The sequence below is a fragment of the Coenobita brevimanus genome, chromosome 76 (assembly GCF_032717465.1).
Source record: "Coenobita brevimanus isolate Jiangsu-jjx chromosome 76, ASM3271746v2, whole genome shotgun sequence".
Taxonomy (NCBI): Eukaryota; Metazoa; Arthropoda; class Malacostraca; order Decapoda; family Coenobitidae; genus Coenobita; species Coenobita brevimanus.
Genome location: NC_137029.1, coordinates 19,537,448 through 19,554,837, shown reverse-complemented (window position 1 = coordinate 19,554,837; position 17,390 = coordinate 19,537,448). Strand labels below are relative to the sequence as shown.

The 17,390-nt window shown below is 45.9% G+C and overlaps 1 protein-coding gene across 2 annotated transcripts in view; it reads left to right on the top strand.

Annotated features, from left to right (window-relative positions):
* The first annotated feature begins 310 nt into the window (after positions 1-310).
* LOC145408249 (uncharacterized) overlaps positions 311-17,390 on the top strand; it is a 195,975-nt gene continuing 178,895 nt past the window's right edge. The window contains exons 1-2 of one of the 2 annotated variants that reach the window (XM_080279015.1): positions 311-435; positions 7,598-7,754. In XM_080279015.1, coding sequence (XP_080135141.1) covers positions 7,673-7,754 — 82 coding nt within the window. In that variant the 5' untranslated portion in view covers positions 311-435; positions 7,598-7,672. Of the gene's footprint in view, positions 436-7,597; positions 7,755-8,221; positions 8,334-17,390 lie in introns of those variants that run through there. The other variant, XM_080279017.1, reaches the window with a different exon arrangement.

Genomic DNA, 17,390 nt, shown 5'->3' with positions numbered 1-17,390 from the left:
GTGGTAACTGCCCACGAAACCGTGGTAGCCGCCGAGGATTTCGTAGGCAAAACTGGATTCGGTTCAAATCCATTCCTGCCGACGATTTCCGGTACAAAACGTTTTCTTTGATACCAGAGCGAGTGAATGAAAACTTGGAGGTTATACTGCAGTATTTTTTTTTTTTTAAGTTATAATTCCCTCCTAGAGTGCCTATTACTTTACATTAAATATACATTATTAATTATGAAAGCTTAAATAACCTTTTATATCGTGCACGGGTGAAATAACGATGTCGATAATTGTTGTTTACATTGGGTAGCAGATAGGCCTACAGCACACCACGCTGGGTGAGGAGCTTTGTATGTATCTCGCCGTTCATTCAACACTGCAGATATGATGGCATCCAGGAAGATAGTATGGAAAAGGGCTGCTGAAATCGCCCTCATTGAAAAAGTAAGCCCATTCCCATTCCCTTGTCACGAGAAGGCGGCTCCGCAACCGCCTTCTCGTGTATTTGGCCGCCGCCACTTCTTTCTTCTCAAGTGTCACCACTGCATGAGCCAATGCAGAAATCACTCTCCCCTCGGCAAATTCAAGAAAAGCCATGTTGCATCTGATACGTGTGACTCGTGTTAGACGGCGGGACGGACTCCGGTGTGCTTTGTTTACATTTTTGCCGACCGTCGGCACTCGGCAGCGTTCGAGGAACGTGTGTGATAGGGTTTGTGCCTGGCTCCAGCAAACCAGGAACGCGTTCCATCGGCAAACCATGATTTCAGGTACCGTGTGATACCCTCTAGTGTCACCACTGCAAGAGCCAATGCAGCAATCACTCTCCCCTCTGCAAATTCAAGAAAGGCCATGTTGCATCTGATACGTGTGACTCGTGTGAGGCGGTGGGACAGACTCCGGTGTAATTTGTTTACATTTTTGCCGACTGTCGGCAGCGTTCGAGGAACGTGTTTGATAGGGTTTGTGCCTGGTTCCAGCAAACCAGGAACGTGTTCCATCGGCAAACCATGATTTCAGGTACTGTGTGATACCCCCCGCCCCGACTGCCTCAGAAACTCCAAGGTGTGGTGGATAACAGCAGCTCAATGCGTGATGGCCTAACCGCAGCCTTCTAACAACACTGGAAGAGTGAGGGTAGTGATACTCATGGAAGCCAAAGCATCTTTGAGTCTCACTCGCAGGGAGTGAAAGCGGGGACAGTCCAGGAAATGGTGGATAATGTCTTCAACATTCAGGCACCAATGACAGTTAGGACTTGGGGCTATATTTATCCTATATAAATGGGATGCCAGACCTGTATGACCTATTGTCAGACGCACTAGAGCAGTATCCAAGGCTTGGGACGATGACCGCGCCCATGGATTGAGGGAGGAATCTTGTCTATAATGCCCTAGGGTGGTATGGGAAAGACTTGCTTGCATAGTTGAGTTCCAATGGGAGTGACAAGACTGTAGGACAAGATGGGAGAAGCTGCCAAAATCTAATGAGTGATGATCCATAGAGGGGGAAGAATGTGCCATAGTAGCTGCTTTATCAACAACCTCATTAGCTTGTACACCCACATGGGAAGGTATCCACTGGAAATGTATGGAATATCCATTGGAGTCCATGGGCAGAAGGATGGACTGGATCTCAAATACTAACTGCCTATGTGTAGAGGGGAATAGGGAACTTAAGAGCGAGAGAGACGACTGGGAGTCAGAGAAACAACTATTGGCCGGGGGGGTATCATATCTCCAACAAACTGTAAGGCCCCTAAAATAGCATACAACTCAGAGGCCACCACAGAGTGGCTCCCATCTAGTCTCCAAGTTCGACAAATGAAAAGGGCCTGTACAAACATGGCTGCAGAGGATGATTGTGGTGTAAGGGAATGGGAGCCATCGGTGAAAACCTGGAGGAATCCTTGGTAACAAAGGGAGACAAGTTCTTTAAACAAGTCAGGGGCAAAGAGATCATTACTAGCTACAGTAGGGGACGTGCAGGGTGAGACTGAACATGGAAGGCAGAAGAGACCAGGTTGGGATAGGGGAGACTGGGGCAGGAGTAGGAGGAGGAAGGGAGAGGACAGAGAGCGAAGGGCATGGACAAGGGAAGGGGCATGGGAACAGAGAGGCCAGGAGGGAGCGAGGGGGTCAACAGGAGAATGGGTGAAAACCACACGAAGAGGATGGGATGGGGAGAAGGACATGCAATAAGTCGAACAGTTATAATGATGTCTGGCCCATGCTAGCGGCAACACACCAGCCTCTGCATGTAGGGATACCACTGGGGAGGACCTAAATGCCCCCAAAGCTATCCGTAAGGCAGTGTTCTGGATGACTTCCAATCTATCCAAAACTGACAGGGAGGCTGAACTGTAAATATCGACACCATACTGTACCTTGCTTAGGATGCAGACGCTATAGAACTTCAATAAAACTTCACGGGAGGCCCCCCAGCGTGTCCCAGCTAAACTTTTCATTATATTAAGGCATTTCAAGAACGAGGATCCTAAATACTCAATATGGGATTTCCATGTTAGGACAGATCTGTCCAGATGGAGGCCTAGGCAAGTGTGTTGGCATTGCAGGGGTGCCGGGCTACCTCTCAGGGAGATATTAGGGAGAGAGGGAAAGCTACGATTGGGGGTAAAACACGTCAATGCACATTTCTCAACATTAAGCTTCTCCCCCACCTGCCTAACCATTGAAGGAGGGCATCCACCCCAGCTTGAAGGCACTGTTGAGCCTCTAACAACGTGGGAGCTGTACTGAGCAGTGTAAGATCATCTGCATAGACAAGTGGGGTGGTGGCTGGGGGACGTGGGAGATCTAATAGAAGCACATTAAATAAGAATGGGCTTAAGACGGATCCCTGAGGAACGCAGTGCCTAACATGGCGTGGCATAGACATGGCCCCTCCCACTGATACAAAAAACTGCCTACCCGTTAAGTTACTGCGCAGCCAGGGGAGGGGGGACCCCTGGATCCCCATAGATGCCGGTTTGCATAAAATAGCCTCGTGGGATGCAGAGTCAAAAGCACCTGCTAGATCCACAAATAGTGCCAGCAGGACACCCTTATTACGATACGTTTCATGTAAATGATGTTCTAGTTGATGTAAGGCATCAAGTGTGCCCCGGGCCGGCCAAAAACCACACTGATCCTCTAGGAAGATATTGTGTGTCTCTGCCCACCACTGTAAACGAGTGCTAACCATCCTACCCATCAATTTTCCTAAACATTGCAGGAGGGCAATGGGGCGATATCTCGCAGGATGTGTATGATCCTTACCCGGCTTTGGAAATGGGAGAAGGTTAGAGACTTTCCAAGGGTCTGGGAAAACACCTGTCAACTAACTGGTATTATACATATCCAGGAGGATGTCACGACCCGACAAAGGGAGATGGGTCAGAAATTCATATGGGATGAAATCTGGCCCAGCTGCCTTGTAAGGGGCTAATGCTGAGAGAGCCGAGGATAACTCTCTTGATGTGAAAGGATCCATCAAGCCAGATAGGGGTCTAGCAACCTCTGCATCACTGACCACTGTCATGAGAAGGTTCAGGTCGGGGAGAGGAACGGGGGTGCCAAGCTTGAAATAAAAAAAGGAGGCCAAAAAGTCCGCCTTCGATGCGTCAGTTAATAAGTCTACTCCATCTTGATGAAGAGGAAAGGAAAATGAGGACACCTTGCCTTGCATGTCCCTGAAAAACCTCCAGGTACGGGTAGACGATGTAGAGAAGGAAAGAGATGCTACAAATGATGACCAGGCCTCCCGTTGGGCAGCTGCAATGATGCAAGTGCATTCTGCATTCAGGCGCTTATGGAGTAGCATATTGTTACCCGAGAAGCAACGGCCCCATGCATACCATGCTCTGCGTCTGGCCATCACTGCCTCTTGACAAACCTCTGTCCACCATGGCACCCCACAACGACGAACTGAGCGACGTGTCACTAATGTGAAAGCACGATGGCCTGCCCTTACTAGCCATGATGCAAAAGAGCCAGCAAGTCCCTCAAGAGGGAGGTTCACCTCAGGAGAGGAAGCGGACAATGCATCCATATAGACCTGCCAGCCCTCTTCCATGAGTCTCCACCTTGGAGGAGATGGGCATGGTTCCCTCAATCGTAAGTCTGGAAATCGAAGAAGCAAGGGAAGATGATCACTGCCTAGGTATCGGCCTAGGGAGAATTCAGCCCCTGTGAACATAGGCTCATCTATACAAAGATTAAGGATTGAAGCAGCAGCTGTGGGTCGAACCTAGTATGAAGACCTGCTGGGGAGAGGAGAGTGTACCGTGATGAGTTTAAGAGGAATCTGAATACTGAGGAGCCCGAGGCATTCCGAGAACTGTCCGTGAGTTCTGGTTCCCAGCAACGATGACGTGCATTAAAGTCACCGAGGACCAGAGCCGGGGAAGGAATCTGATCTGTATAATGATCCAATTTGCCTCGCCCCAAAGACTGGCATAGGTTGTAACTTGTAAGCACCAATACAGAAGCCCAGCCTCCTGCCAACTCCACCTGGACTGTCATGACCTCCAACACACTTGTCCTCATACTGCGACAGGGTAAGAGGCCTACACTTGATGTCCTTTCTAACCGTAACAGCTAACCCCCCTCCTGTCCGGAGGAATCTGTCCTCACGAAAGAGGATAGCCCCTAAGTTTAAAACTGATTGTCGGACGCAACCACGTCTCGCACACTCCTATAAATGCTAGCCGGAGTTCATCTACAAACATTTTAAAGTCCTGAGTTTTCCTAATCAAGGAGCGAGCATTCCAAAACAAAAGAGATAAGTGCGCAGGGAGGCCTGACCGAGTAGTCGGAACCTAGAATACACTGCATAACAGTTTAAACGGTTGACGGTTGACGGTGTTTACGGAGGTATTACCTCTGCAACGGCACCTCCTTTTTACTCTTCCCGGGGACGCATTCCTTCTTCTTTTAGTTTTTTTTTCCTTTTATTCCACATCTGGTGCAGTATCTCCTTTTTCTCCTTCAGTCTTGTCTTTTCAAATAAAAAGCTCCCAATTGTATCTTCCTCTTCTTCCTGGTATGGTTGTTGTAGCTCTATTGCCGTCTGTCTTTCAGTTTGTAAGCTTGGACACCATAGTGCAAAATGTTTCAGGTCTTCCACATCCGCCTCACAAAGTATTGTCTCTGTTTGTCCGTTCGTGTGTGTTTCTATCATTTAGATGCAGTGTATTTGATCTTGCCTTGAAAAGAGTTATCGATGTTTGATAATTGTCATATACTTCCTCTTCCTGTCTTTTTTCTTTGTACTGCCTGTATATATTCAAACTTGTTTTGTTTGACATTTCACCTTTCCATTTATCCGTATCCCATCTTCTTGCCAACTGTTTCAAAAATGCCTGCCGTGCCCGCCGCCGGACCTCCCACCTCACCCCCCCCACCCCACCACCGGGCTGCCACAGCACCACCACCCCAGGAGGACACAACGGTGGGGTTAGTGACCCCAATCAAGAGGGTCACCAGGACACTACGATCCTGGGCCCTTGTTCCCCGCAATTGCCCCAACCCCAGGTGACCAGGGAAAGGCAACTACATTGCGGGCGGAGCAACTGTCGTCAGAATAGGGGTGGGACTGAACAAGATTCAGTCCCAGGTAACACCGTATTGACGGCTTTTGTTACACCCTATAGGGCAGGAGGCCCAAGGGCAGGAGGCCCAAGGCTACGGCCTAACAAAGTGTGCAAGGGTAAGGCGACCCAAGGCTCTGGCCTTAGTATACCAGAAAGAGAGAGTTGCCCCAGTGCATCCCTCTCCTGCTGTTCTCCCCTTCAGGAGCAACACCGCGCCGACGGTCTCTATACGTGGCGGGGAAGGAGCGGCCTTGTACGCCCTTCAGTTGCTCCTCGTACGCTGGGCAAGTTCACGGCTGCAGCCAACGTACGTACCAAGGTAAGACGACCCAAGGCTCCGACCTCAGGACGTACTAGAGAGGACCCGAGTGACGTGAGTCCTTCTCCAGCCTCTTTCCCTTGTGGAAGCCCTTCGTCACCACCCGGGAATATAGCCCTGGAGGAGACACTAGAGTGGTGGCAAGGCCCGATATCGGACCTACCGCCCACGCCCGGGAGTTCCTTGTTCCTGCCCGAGTCCTGAAGGAGAAGCTGCCGCAGCCCAGCCCTGATGGCGCCTCTCCCCCTTGGCGCCCGCAGTCCCAGGACACCCAGGCCAGACCCTCCAGCTCCCGACGAAGGCGATCTCGGCTCCCTCACTCCACGGAGCCAAAGACGACAGGCCCGACTTCTCCGGCTGTTTGGTCCCAGTCCCGAGGGCCACCTCTCAGGTTGTGGCCCCCAGACGAGAGGGCTTCCCTGCACCACACCGACGCGGCCCCAACTCGAGGGCCGCCTATCAGGTCGAGGCCCCCAGACGGGAGAGCCTCCCTGCACCCCACCGACAAGTGTGACCCGGGCAGTGACACCCCTACGGGTAATCCCTTACCCTCTACAGGCCGGGTCCCCCTAGGGCTCTACCCTCACGCCCTTGTCCCAGAGTAAACGTTACCCAGGAGATATAGGAAAATAGTGACTCCCCCTGTGTCAAGAACAAGACGGGGAAAAAGAACAGTGAACAGTGACTAAGTGAAGAACAGTGTAGTTAATAATAGTCCACAAGAACTCAGTGTTGGCAGGACAGAGAATGAACCTTAGTGTGATTATCCAAGTCCCCCCTATAAGAGAACTTTCTGTGAATGCATAAGGTAAGGGTGCGCGGGCCCGTCAAAAGCCTGAGTGTGAGTGTCGCCGTGACAAGGTGACTGCGTCAAGTGTCGCTATCCGCACCCTACCTTATTTATATTAATATTTTCCCTACAGACTCCCAATCTTGTTTATCCCCTTTGTGAACCGTTCAGTGTATATCCTGCCAAAAAGTGACACATAAACAATACCATATATAATTCAAGATACCCCTGTATGAACATTGTAGTGTGTACTGAGTGTAACTATATTGTGGTGCTGAATATTAACTCTGTCTCTGTTCCCCTGTATCTCAAATATCACTCTGTGTTGTATTGTTACGGTTAGACTCAAGGTAATAGATGTGTTAAGGTATACTGCCTGGTTTTTATGTCCTGTTCCTTTGTTGGTGCTTTACTTCCGGTCTAGAAAGAGGACCCCGCTTCAGTCGCTAGTGTTTTTACGACGAGAAGTCGCCTTAAAAACACCAGCATAACACTTTCATGTGGTCTCTTGTCACATTCTCTATTCCATTTCTTATTTTCAGTTCCGCCATATATTTTCGCACTGTTGTTATCCACTTAAAGTTTCCTTTCTCCTGCATATCTCTGAAGATCATTTTCAGCAGATCGTTGTTTCCATCTTTTAGGTGTTTTAAATAATTCAGCTTGTCCTTCAACATTCTTGTTTTCATCAGTGACGCTCCTATCTCCCATCTCAATGCACATATGGGTGTATATTTCAGTGCTCAACAGACAATAAATATTTCAATCAGTGACAGCACTGATGGGCCGTTGTTTTGGTCGCGTCTAAAACGCACAAGAAGAAGAAGACACTCCCAGAGGCGGGAGAAAAAGAAAAGTAGATATTTGAAAATATTCATTATTTTCCTTTCTGTCCTCTGCTTAGGGAACTTAGAGTCAGAAGACACACCGTCACAACCCTGGACAACATATTGATCCAAAAACCTTCGTACCCTTAGCCATGACATCCACGGGTGAGCTGCCAGACGAGGAATATGAGGCGCAGTTCCTTGGCTTTACCACTTCAATGTTTCTGGATGGAGGTAACTTTTTTCTATAATTGTTTTTCTTCTGCTTAAAAACGGCGTCTGCAGTTTTATTTGAACTAATAAAAGCACCGATCAATTTGTTGTTTCATACAATCATAGAATTTGAAAATAAAAATTTGTTTTAACCTAACCTAACCTAACCTAGGACGGTTCTTGTGTACCGTAAGGGTAGTTAAAACAAATTATCATATTCAAATTCCATGGTTGTATGAAACTGCAAGTTGACTGAAGCACCTTACCAAATCAGTTCTTCCTGATAATCTGTTAGATTTTTTAAAATAAATCGTGGGGTGATAAATCAACATTTCATGCAAAATCTGTTTCCCCATTGTTTTTAGCAATGTTCTGCTGTGTCAGCTTGTTTGACTCATCAGCATAATGACGGAAGGGTATGGCCACACCAAACCTGATGAGTGGGGAGGGATGAGGCTACATGATAAAACTGACTAAATCCTACGTGGGTGGCCACGCTGAATGAGCAGGGAGGTCTGTCGCCGTGCTCACCCTCCACCCTCGTCATCATGTGATGCAGCATGTGCAAAAATGTCACTCACTGCCTGGCGACATCCCCAGGTGTGTTGATACCGATAAGCAACTTCTGACTATCAGTCACCCATGAGTTTTTTTTTTTTTTAATGCAAGGAAGAAGGAAACAAAGGCTGTGAGCCTGCAATTATTGTTCCTTCCAAGAGAAAAACAAAATACAAGAGAGCCAAATTCAGGATCCGATCATTTCGAGATGCCGGGACACACTGCGTTTGAAACACTGGAAATCATAGGAAGCAGGAAATACAGACATAGGGAGAAAGTTCCAGAGATGACCTGTTGCATAAATGAAGGACTGGGAGTAACAATTAACTCTTGTATTAGAGAGTTGGACAGAAATGGGATGAGAGTTTGCTGCTAGACGGGTGCTACACACCCGTCGTAGAGGTGGAGGAATGCATGCAGACAGTTCAGAGGAGCAGTGACCATTAAAGTAGCGATAGAAAAGAGATAAAGATGCAACAGTGCGGCGAAGAGACAGAGGTTGAAGGGAGTCAGTAAGAAGGGGAGAATTAATGAGATGAAATGCCTTTGACTCCACCCTGTTGAGAACAGCTGTATGTGGGGAGCCTCCCCACACATGAGAGTTGTACTCCACACAGGGGTGGATAAAACCCCTATATAGAGTCAACAATTGTGCAGGGATCAAGAAGGCACGGAGTCGGCTTAGCACACGTAATCTCTTGGCAGCAGCTTTTACAAGAGATGTAATATGATCTTTTGAGATAAGTCCCGAGTAAATGAAACCCCAAGCATGTTCAAGGATGATGCAGGATTAAGCTGAATGTTATTAAACATTAGTGGGTATACCTGTGGAAGATTTTGTTGGGTTGATAGGTGTAAAAACTGAGTCTTTGTTGCATTAAAAACAACCAGATTATTTTTACCCCAGTCAGAGATATGAGCGATGTCAGACATTAGGTGTGCCATAGCCCCATTCCTTGTTTGTTGAAGTAACTGCTGAGATGGATGTTGCGGGAACCGAATGCAAAAGTGAAGGGTGGAGTCATCAGCGTATGAGTGGATAGGGTTAGATGTACAGCTCAGAAGGTCATTGATGAATAAAAGGAAGAGTTGGTGATAGGAAGCGAAAGCAGTATCAGCCATCAAAAATAATCCCAAGTATTTCTATGCATACGCAAGGGAGAAGCTGGTCATCAAAGAGAACATTGGACCTCTGGAAAATGAGGGGGGTAGGGGGGTTTTCAAGAATACTCCCCCAGTATCCCTGCTTGTCGTAAAAGGCGACTAAAAGGGTTGGCGGAGGGTTAGTGCCCCTCCCCGGAAAACAACTAACTAAAAAAACAAACAAGAAGCCTCAGTCAAGGACTGACCAAACGATGATGACCCAGGACCGGACAAAGGACTTGGTAATGAGTACATGGAATGTAAGAGGAGCGAATGATGAGGTGAAAGAGAGAGAGATTGTCCAGGTGCTTGAGGATGCGAAAGTGGATGTATGTGGAATAACTGAAACAAAATGGAGAGGAGAAAGTGTGAGAGAATGGGAGTATGGATGGGGTATATGCGCAGGAGTGGATGAGAATGAGAGGGCAAAGGAAGGAGTGTGTATAGTTGTGAGTAAAAGATGGAAGAAGAGCATAAGACAGTATGGATCAGTTGGGTCAAGGATTGTGTGGGTAAAGTTGAAAGTTGGAATACAAATGTGGGCGATTGTGTGTGTGTATGCGCCAACGCAAGATCATGCTAGAAGAGTGAGAGAAGAGTTCTGGACAAATGTGGAAGTGTGCATGGAAAAGTTTGGAAGGAATGAGAGAGTGTTTTTGATTGGTGATATGAATGGTAAAGTTGGGAATGTGAAGGTGGATGGAATAGTTGGTGAGTGGGGTGTGCCTGCTGAGATAGATGAGAATGGGAGTGTGTTAGTGGACATTTGTGCTGGGAGGGGGTTGGTGATAGCCAATACCCTCTTCAGGCATAAAATGATCTACAGGTATACATGGCGAGTGATGAGAAGGGTGGGTGGTGAACTGAATGAAAGGAAGGCTATGATTGATTATGTGTGTGTGGATGAAAGGATGCGAAGATGTGTAAAGGATGCAAAAGTGTATAGAGGTTGGGGGAGTGGACTTTCTGACCACTACTTGGTGGTGGCCAGAATTAGGATGCAAGTAAGATAGAGAAATAGAAGAAGGGAAAGACGAGAGGAAGAAGTAGTTGCAAGGAGAGTGGAAAGGTTACAAGAGGATGAGAAAAAGGCAGAGTATAAGAGAGAAGTGGAGGAACGATTGGGCAAATATGAAGTGGAGCAGATGGGAGACGTGGAAGGTATGTGTAAGATATTTACAGAAGAAATATGTGCAGCATGTGATGTGGTGTGTGGAAGGAAGAGAAGACGGAGGGGGGTGCAAGGAACAGCGTGGTGGACTGAAGAGGTGAAACAGGTTGTGGCACAAAAGAAGAAAGCATACAATGAATGGATGAGAAATAGGGGCGTGGAAGAAGATGAGAGGCGGAAGAGAGAGTTGTATGTGGAAAGGAAGAGAGAGGTGAAAAGATTAGTAAGAGAGAGTAAGAAGAGAGTGGATGAGGAATTTGGAAGGAATTTGAGTGTAAAATGGAGGGACTGTAAGAAAATGTTCTGGAGAGAAGTGAAAAGAGTAAGACAGGGTGGAAGTGAAGTTAGCAGGGGAGTGAAAGATAAAAATGGTAGATTACTAGTGGAGAAGGGAGAAAAAGTGAGCAGATGGAGAGAACACTTTAAGGAATTGTTGAATGTAGAGGATGGAAGTAATGCGAGTATAAGTGGCTGGGGAATGGCTGGGAGAAGGAGGGAGGTGAGAAGACAGGAAGAAATCAGTAGGATAGAAGTTGTGGAAGCAATGAAGAAAGTTAAATCGGGGAAAGCCCCAGGAATTGATGGAGTGTGTGGTGAAATGCTGAAGCATGGGGGAGAGATAGTAGTAGAATGGATGTGGAAGATGTGCAGATTGGCCTGGGAGGAAGGTAGAGTCCCGGAGGATTGGAAGTCAGGTATAATTATTCCCTTGTACAAAGGAAAAAGGGAAAAAGAAGTGTGTGGTAGTCATAGGGGCATTTGTCTTCTTAGTATAATAGGAAAAGTGTATGGTAGGATACTTATAGACAGAGTTAGAGAAAGAACAGAGAAATTAGTTGGAGAAGAACAGGGAGGCTTTAGGAAGGGAAGAGGTTGTGTAGATCAGATATTCATTCTCAGATCTTTAGTGGAAAAGTTTCTAGAGAAGGGAAAGAAGTTGTATGCGGCTTTCATGGATGTGGAGAAAGCATATGACAGGGTGGATAGACAAGGATTGTGGAAAGTGTTAAGAATATATGGAGTAGATGGGAAGTTGTTGAATGCTGTGAAGAGTATGTACGATGGTGCGAAGGCTGCAGTGCGTGTGGATGGTGAACTAAGTGAATTTTTCTCTTTGAAAGTTGGTTTGAAACAGGGATGTGTCATGTCTCCATGGTTGTTCAATCTGTACATGGATGGGGTAATAAAAGAGGTACAAGGTAGGGTAGTGGATGTTGGAGTGGCCCTGGTGAGAGAGGATAGTGTTTGGAAACTCCCTGTACTGTTGTTTGCAGATGATACTGTGATGTTGAGTGAAGACGAAGAGGAGCTGCAAGGCTTGGTGGATGAGTTTGAGAGAGTGTGTAAGAAACGGAACCTAAAGGTGAATGTAGGGAAGAGTAAAGTGATGGTCTTTGAGAGAGGTGAAGTTAGTGAATGTACAGCAAGGTTGGATGGTGAGGAATTGGAAAATGTGAGTACGTTTAAGTATTTGGGTAGTGTGATGAGTAATGATGGAGGTTTGGAGAGTGAAGTGCTTGAAAGGGTACAGCAGGGAAGAAAGGTTGCTGGTTCCTTGAAAGCAGTGATAAGAAACAGGGAAGTGAGCATGGAAGTGAAAAAGTTACTACATGACAGTATTGTGATACCAACTCTAACATACGGAAGTGAAGCTTGGACATTGTTGGAAGGACACAAGTCAAGAGTGAGAGCAGTGGAAATGAGTTATTTAAGAGGAGCCTGTGGAGTCATGTGGAGAGACAGGCTGACGAATGAGGATATAAAGGAGCGTTGTGGTGTGGATGTGGATGTGGATGTGATAGGAAGCGTTATGAGGAACACACTGAGGTGGTTTGGCCATGTGGAGAGGATGGAGGGTGAAAGACTGACGAAGAGAGTGTATATGAGTGAGGTGGAGGGGGGAAGAGGGAGGGGGAGGCCGAGGATGAGATGGAGGGATGGGGTGGAGAGGTATATGAGAGAGGGGGGTGTGAGTTGGGAGCAGGGCAGTGAAATGGCGGGGGACTGGGCGACTTGGAGGTGATTTGTTTGTGGCCACCCCAAACGGGATTGAGGCGTCTGGCAATAGATAGATAGATAGACACTCATTACCAATCACCAAGCTGTCGCAGAAGCCCTGAAAGACCAGTATGACAGCGTATTCAGTACGCCGTTGGAGGACTATAAGGTATATTCTCCACATGAATTTTTCACCACGGAACCAGAGGAATATAACAAACTAATGGATATAAAATTCAGTATAGATGATGTAATAAAGGCTACCAGTGAGCTATCAACCAGTTCTGCTTCAGGTCCAGACAACATCCCAGCCATCCTCCTGAAACAGTGCAACATGTCACTTGCATACCCCCTGTACACCCTTTTTAGACATTCACTCGACATGGGGGAAATACCTGAAAAATTAAAAGAAGGAACAGTAACACCCATCTATAAAGGAGGCTCTAAACGACTGGGAAAGAACTACAGACCAGTAGTACTATCATCCCACATAATGACAATACTGGAAAGAATTATAAGAAGGAAACTGGTGGACATTTAAGGAGGGAAGAGAAGCTAAATCCGGGACAGCATGGTTTCAGAAGAGGGAGGCCGTGCCTCTCTGAACTGCTGGAACACTTTGGAAAGATATTGCATGATGTAAACAATGATTGCAGTGTGGATGTAATATATCTGGATTTCTCAAAAGCCCTCGACAAAGTTGACCATGGCATACTCCTTCATAAACTGAAAAGTGCTGGCATTGATGGCAAGCTGGGGATCTGGCTCCATAACTTTCTAAAAGACAGAAGTCAAAGTATATGTGTGAGTGGCAAGAGATCCAGCAACTCCACAGTCATTAGTGATGTCCCTCAAGGGTCTGTGCTTGGCCCAGTCCTGTTCCTCATTATGATTGGGGATGTTGATAACAACTTGGAGCATGTAAAAGCCACCTCATTTGCTGATGACACTAGGATCTGTGGAAAGATTAAGTCTGAGAGGGACATTGAAAAGCTCCAGGGGGACCTGAACAAAATATGTGAGTGGGCCACAACTAACAACATGATGTTCAACCCTGAAAAATTTGAAGTAATGAAGTACAGTATGGGTCAGCCACACACCAGACATACTATGCCGGACCACAAGCCATCAAGGAAAGATCATCCGTACGAGACTTGGGGATTCGAATAACTAACAATTTCACTTTCACTGAACATATCGAAAGAATATCCAAAGACGCAAGCAGAATCACAGGATGGATTCTGCGAACATTCAGTACCAGAGATCCTGAACATCTATTACCAATTTGGAAGTCCCTGGTCCTCCCTAAGCTGGAGTACCTGCCGCAGCTATGGTCTCCTCACAAAATTGGTGAAATTCAGCAAGTGGAACAAATACAGAAGGTCTTCACCAGAAAACTGAGACTCCATGAGAAACTGGATTACTAGGACAGGCTCAGGGAACTCAAGCTTTACTTGCTGCAGAGAAGAGAGAGGTATGCCATTGTATATACCTGGATGATTCTGGAGGAACAAGTATCGAACCCTGCAAAAACAGCGGAAGGTGGAATCAAGAGCCAGACACACCCCAGGTTTGGCTGTACCTGCTACAGACACACCCTCACTGCGCAAAGCCAACGGCTCAAAACGGTGCAGTCAACATCCTTCCTCATAGAGGGCCCAAGATTCTTCAGCTGCCTCCCAAGGAACATCAGGGACACAACTGGCTGCAGTGTGGAGGTGTTCAAGAGGAGACTTGACAACTTTCTACAGGGGGTCCCAGATGAACCCCCCATTTCATGTGGTCCCAGATCTCGGGGAGCTGCATCCAACTCCATACTGGATCAAATCAGCTACAAGAAGAGGGACATTAAATGTGAAGGCGGCGGACTTCCAAGTTGGCCGTGGTGAAGACACCTCAATGCAGGATCAGGTAGCCCAAGTAGACCAGGACAGACCCCTGAGGAACACCACTGTTGATAGATCTAGGAGAAGAACAATGGCCGTCTACAACAGCGGCTACAAAACGACCAGACAGGAAGCTATAGATGAAGGCACAGATAGAAGGATAGAAACCTTAAGAGGGCAGTTTGGAAATTAAAGATTTATGCCAGACTCGATTGAAAGCCTTTGAGATGTCAATTGCAATGGCAAAACTTTCACCAAAGTCCCAAAAGGAGGATGACCAGGAGTCTGAAAGGTAGGTGAGAAGATCACCAGTGGAGCATCCCTAATGGAACCCATACTGACAATCAGAAAGAAGGTTGTGACAGGAAAGATGCTTTATAATTTTCCTATTAAGAATTGACTCGAAAACTTTTGAGATACAGGATGTTAAAGCAATTGGACAATAGTTAGTGGGTTGGGAATTTTCACCCTTCTTTGGGACTGGCTAAATGAGACCAAACTTCCAGCAAGAAGGAAAGGTACAAGTTGATAGACAAAGGCGAAAGAGTTTACCCAGGCAGGGTGTAAGCACAGAAGCTCAGTTCTTGAGAACAACAGGAGAGACTCCATCAGGCCCATATGCCTTGTTAGTACTGAGGCCTGTAATGGCAGAAATACATCAGCTGAAGAAATTTTAATGTCAGCCATGAGGAAGTCAGAGGAGGAAAGTGATTGAGGAACAACACCGGAATCGTCTAAGGTAGAATTGGAGGAGAAAGTCTGAGTGAAAAGATCTGCTTTATCAGTAGAAGAAATAGCTACAGAGCCATAAGAGTAGAAAAGAGGAGGGAAAGATGATGAGGTAAAGTTGTTAGAAAGGTTTTTTGCAACATGCCAGAAGGAGTGGGAAGAATTTGAGGTGGAGAGTTGAGAGCATTTAGTATGGATGAAATTATTTTTAGCAGAGCGAAGAACAGACTTAGCATGATTCCAGGCAGAAACGTATGAAAGATGTGATTCAGGGGTGGGTTGGCTCCTGTACCTTTTATAGGCCCTCTCCTTGTTGCGGACAGCATTACAACAAGTGTGATTAAACCAAAGCTTTCTTGCATTAGTAAGAGGATGGTGCTTCCTATTTGGATAGGCATTGCGTTGATGCTTACCTCGCCACTTATCGCTCAGCTCTACCTCCCCACTTGTCGCTTTCGGTGTTGCTGTACCTGAAGGGACTGTCCAGTTGGGAAACTAAAACCATCTTTGAGTATGTTGAGTAAGAGAAACTATCGTAGTTGCAGTGGAACGTGATGATATAAAGAGTGGGAAATTTTTCAGCAAGAAAAGGTAGTTTACCACCCTGGAAATACTGAGAAAAATATAGAGAACAATCTGGAGAAATATGAATTGATATGGTAAAGACCTAGTGCTTCAAGTAATGTTTACATTTACCTCATTTTTTTTTATATGACATTTATTTTTTTTTTATGGCTGGTGGTGGCAACCATCATCCACTCACTTGATGTAGTGCTGCTTCTTCCTTAGCCTTTATCATTCTTTTCCTGTCCCGCCCTCCTCTCTTCCTATTTCTCTCATCTTTCCTGTCACTTCTTATTGTTTTTCTTTCCTTTACAGGTGACTTTACATTGAGTGACAAGCCAAAAGGTTTCCTGTAAGCCAAGAAAACATTTACAGTGCTGGGTGGTAACCATATAACCAAACTATACCTGCTCCCTACGTGTCAACAAGTGGGTTGGTGGAGGGTTAGTGCCCCTCCCTGTAAAACAAATAATTCAAGGTCAGATGGCTACCCCTTACGGGATTATGGTGTCTGGCAATAGATAGATAGGTAGACTTTTTTTTTTTAAGTTTAAATGAAAGGTTTTAATGTGTTTTGATTTTATGGTAATTTTTATTGGAAATGCCATATACAGTAAAAGTCCTATTATTCGGCAGCTGATTGTTCGGTAGATCCGACATTTCGGCAGTTTTGAGAAATAGTCCCATTTACGAAAATCATTGATTGTTCGGCAGATGTCCGGAATCATCTCGGCAGTCTAGGAAGTGTTATCTGTGGCTTGTAGGCCTAATGTTTTATTACACTTCTGTATGTTCACTAATTTCTATATTTTTATTCAGATTCAGGTATAGTACTGTATTGATTACAATATTGCGCAGTATCATACACTACAGTAACCACCCCCACCAAATTAGCGAGGGTTACGTTCCAAGCCCCCACGCTAATTCTTGAAATTCTTTCATTCTTGATGCCTTCCTGAAAATGACACCGGTAATTGAGTAGCCCATGAACCACTGACACTGTAATGCATTACCTATAAATAAATGTTGCTTGTTAAATCAGTTTCCCTGTTGTTTTTAGCTGTACGGCTGTGACAGCTCTAGTATTTTTATTCCTCAGCATAATGGTGGAAGGGACTGTCCTGTTTAACTGAACCTAACCAAACCAAGTTTAACTGTACCTTATAATTTAACCAAACCTAACCTAAAGTCAGAAAAATACTTAAAAATAAACTGGAGGAATATGAATTCCTAAGGTCTCCCTGATGAAAGTTAAACGTACATTTAGTGCTCATTCTTTTGTTTGTTTTTGTGCTTAACGTGAAAGAGAGAGCATTGATGCAAACAGTAATATATCCTATTAATCCTTTAATAACCTCCGGCACTGAACAACCTTTTACAGTACCGATGTCAGTGATGTTAAGTTAGTGTGAGCTATAAAGAAAACTGAACAATTATGGGGAGGGAACGAAGGTCAGTGGTATGTTTACATGACTACGCTATGATTCCAAGCAGTTAGGCGGTCGGTCAATCTCAGATGTTTTCGCCCATTTGGTAAATACACCGTAACTTTATCAATCTTTCCGTGACTCATAGCGAATCATAGCTTGGGTTTAGGAAGCTAAATAA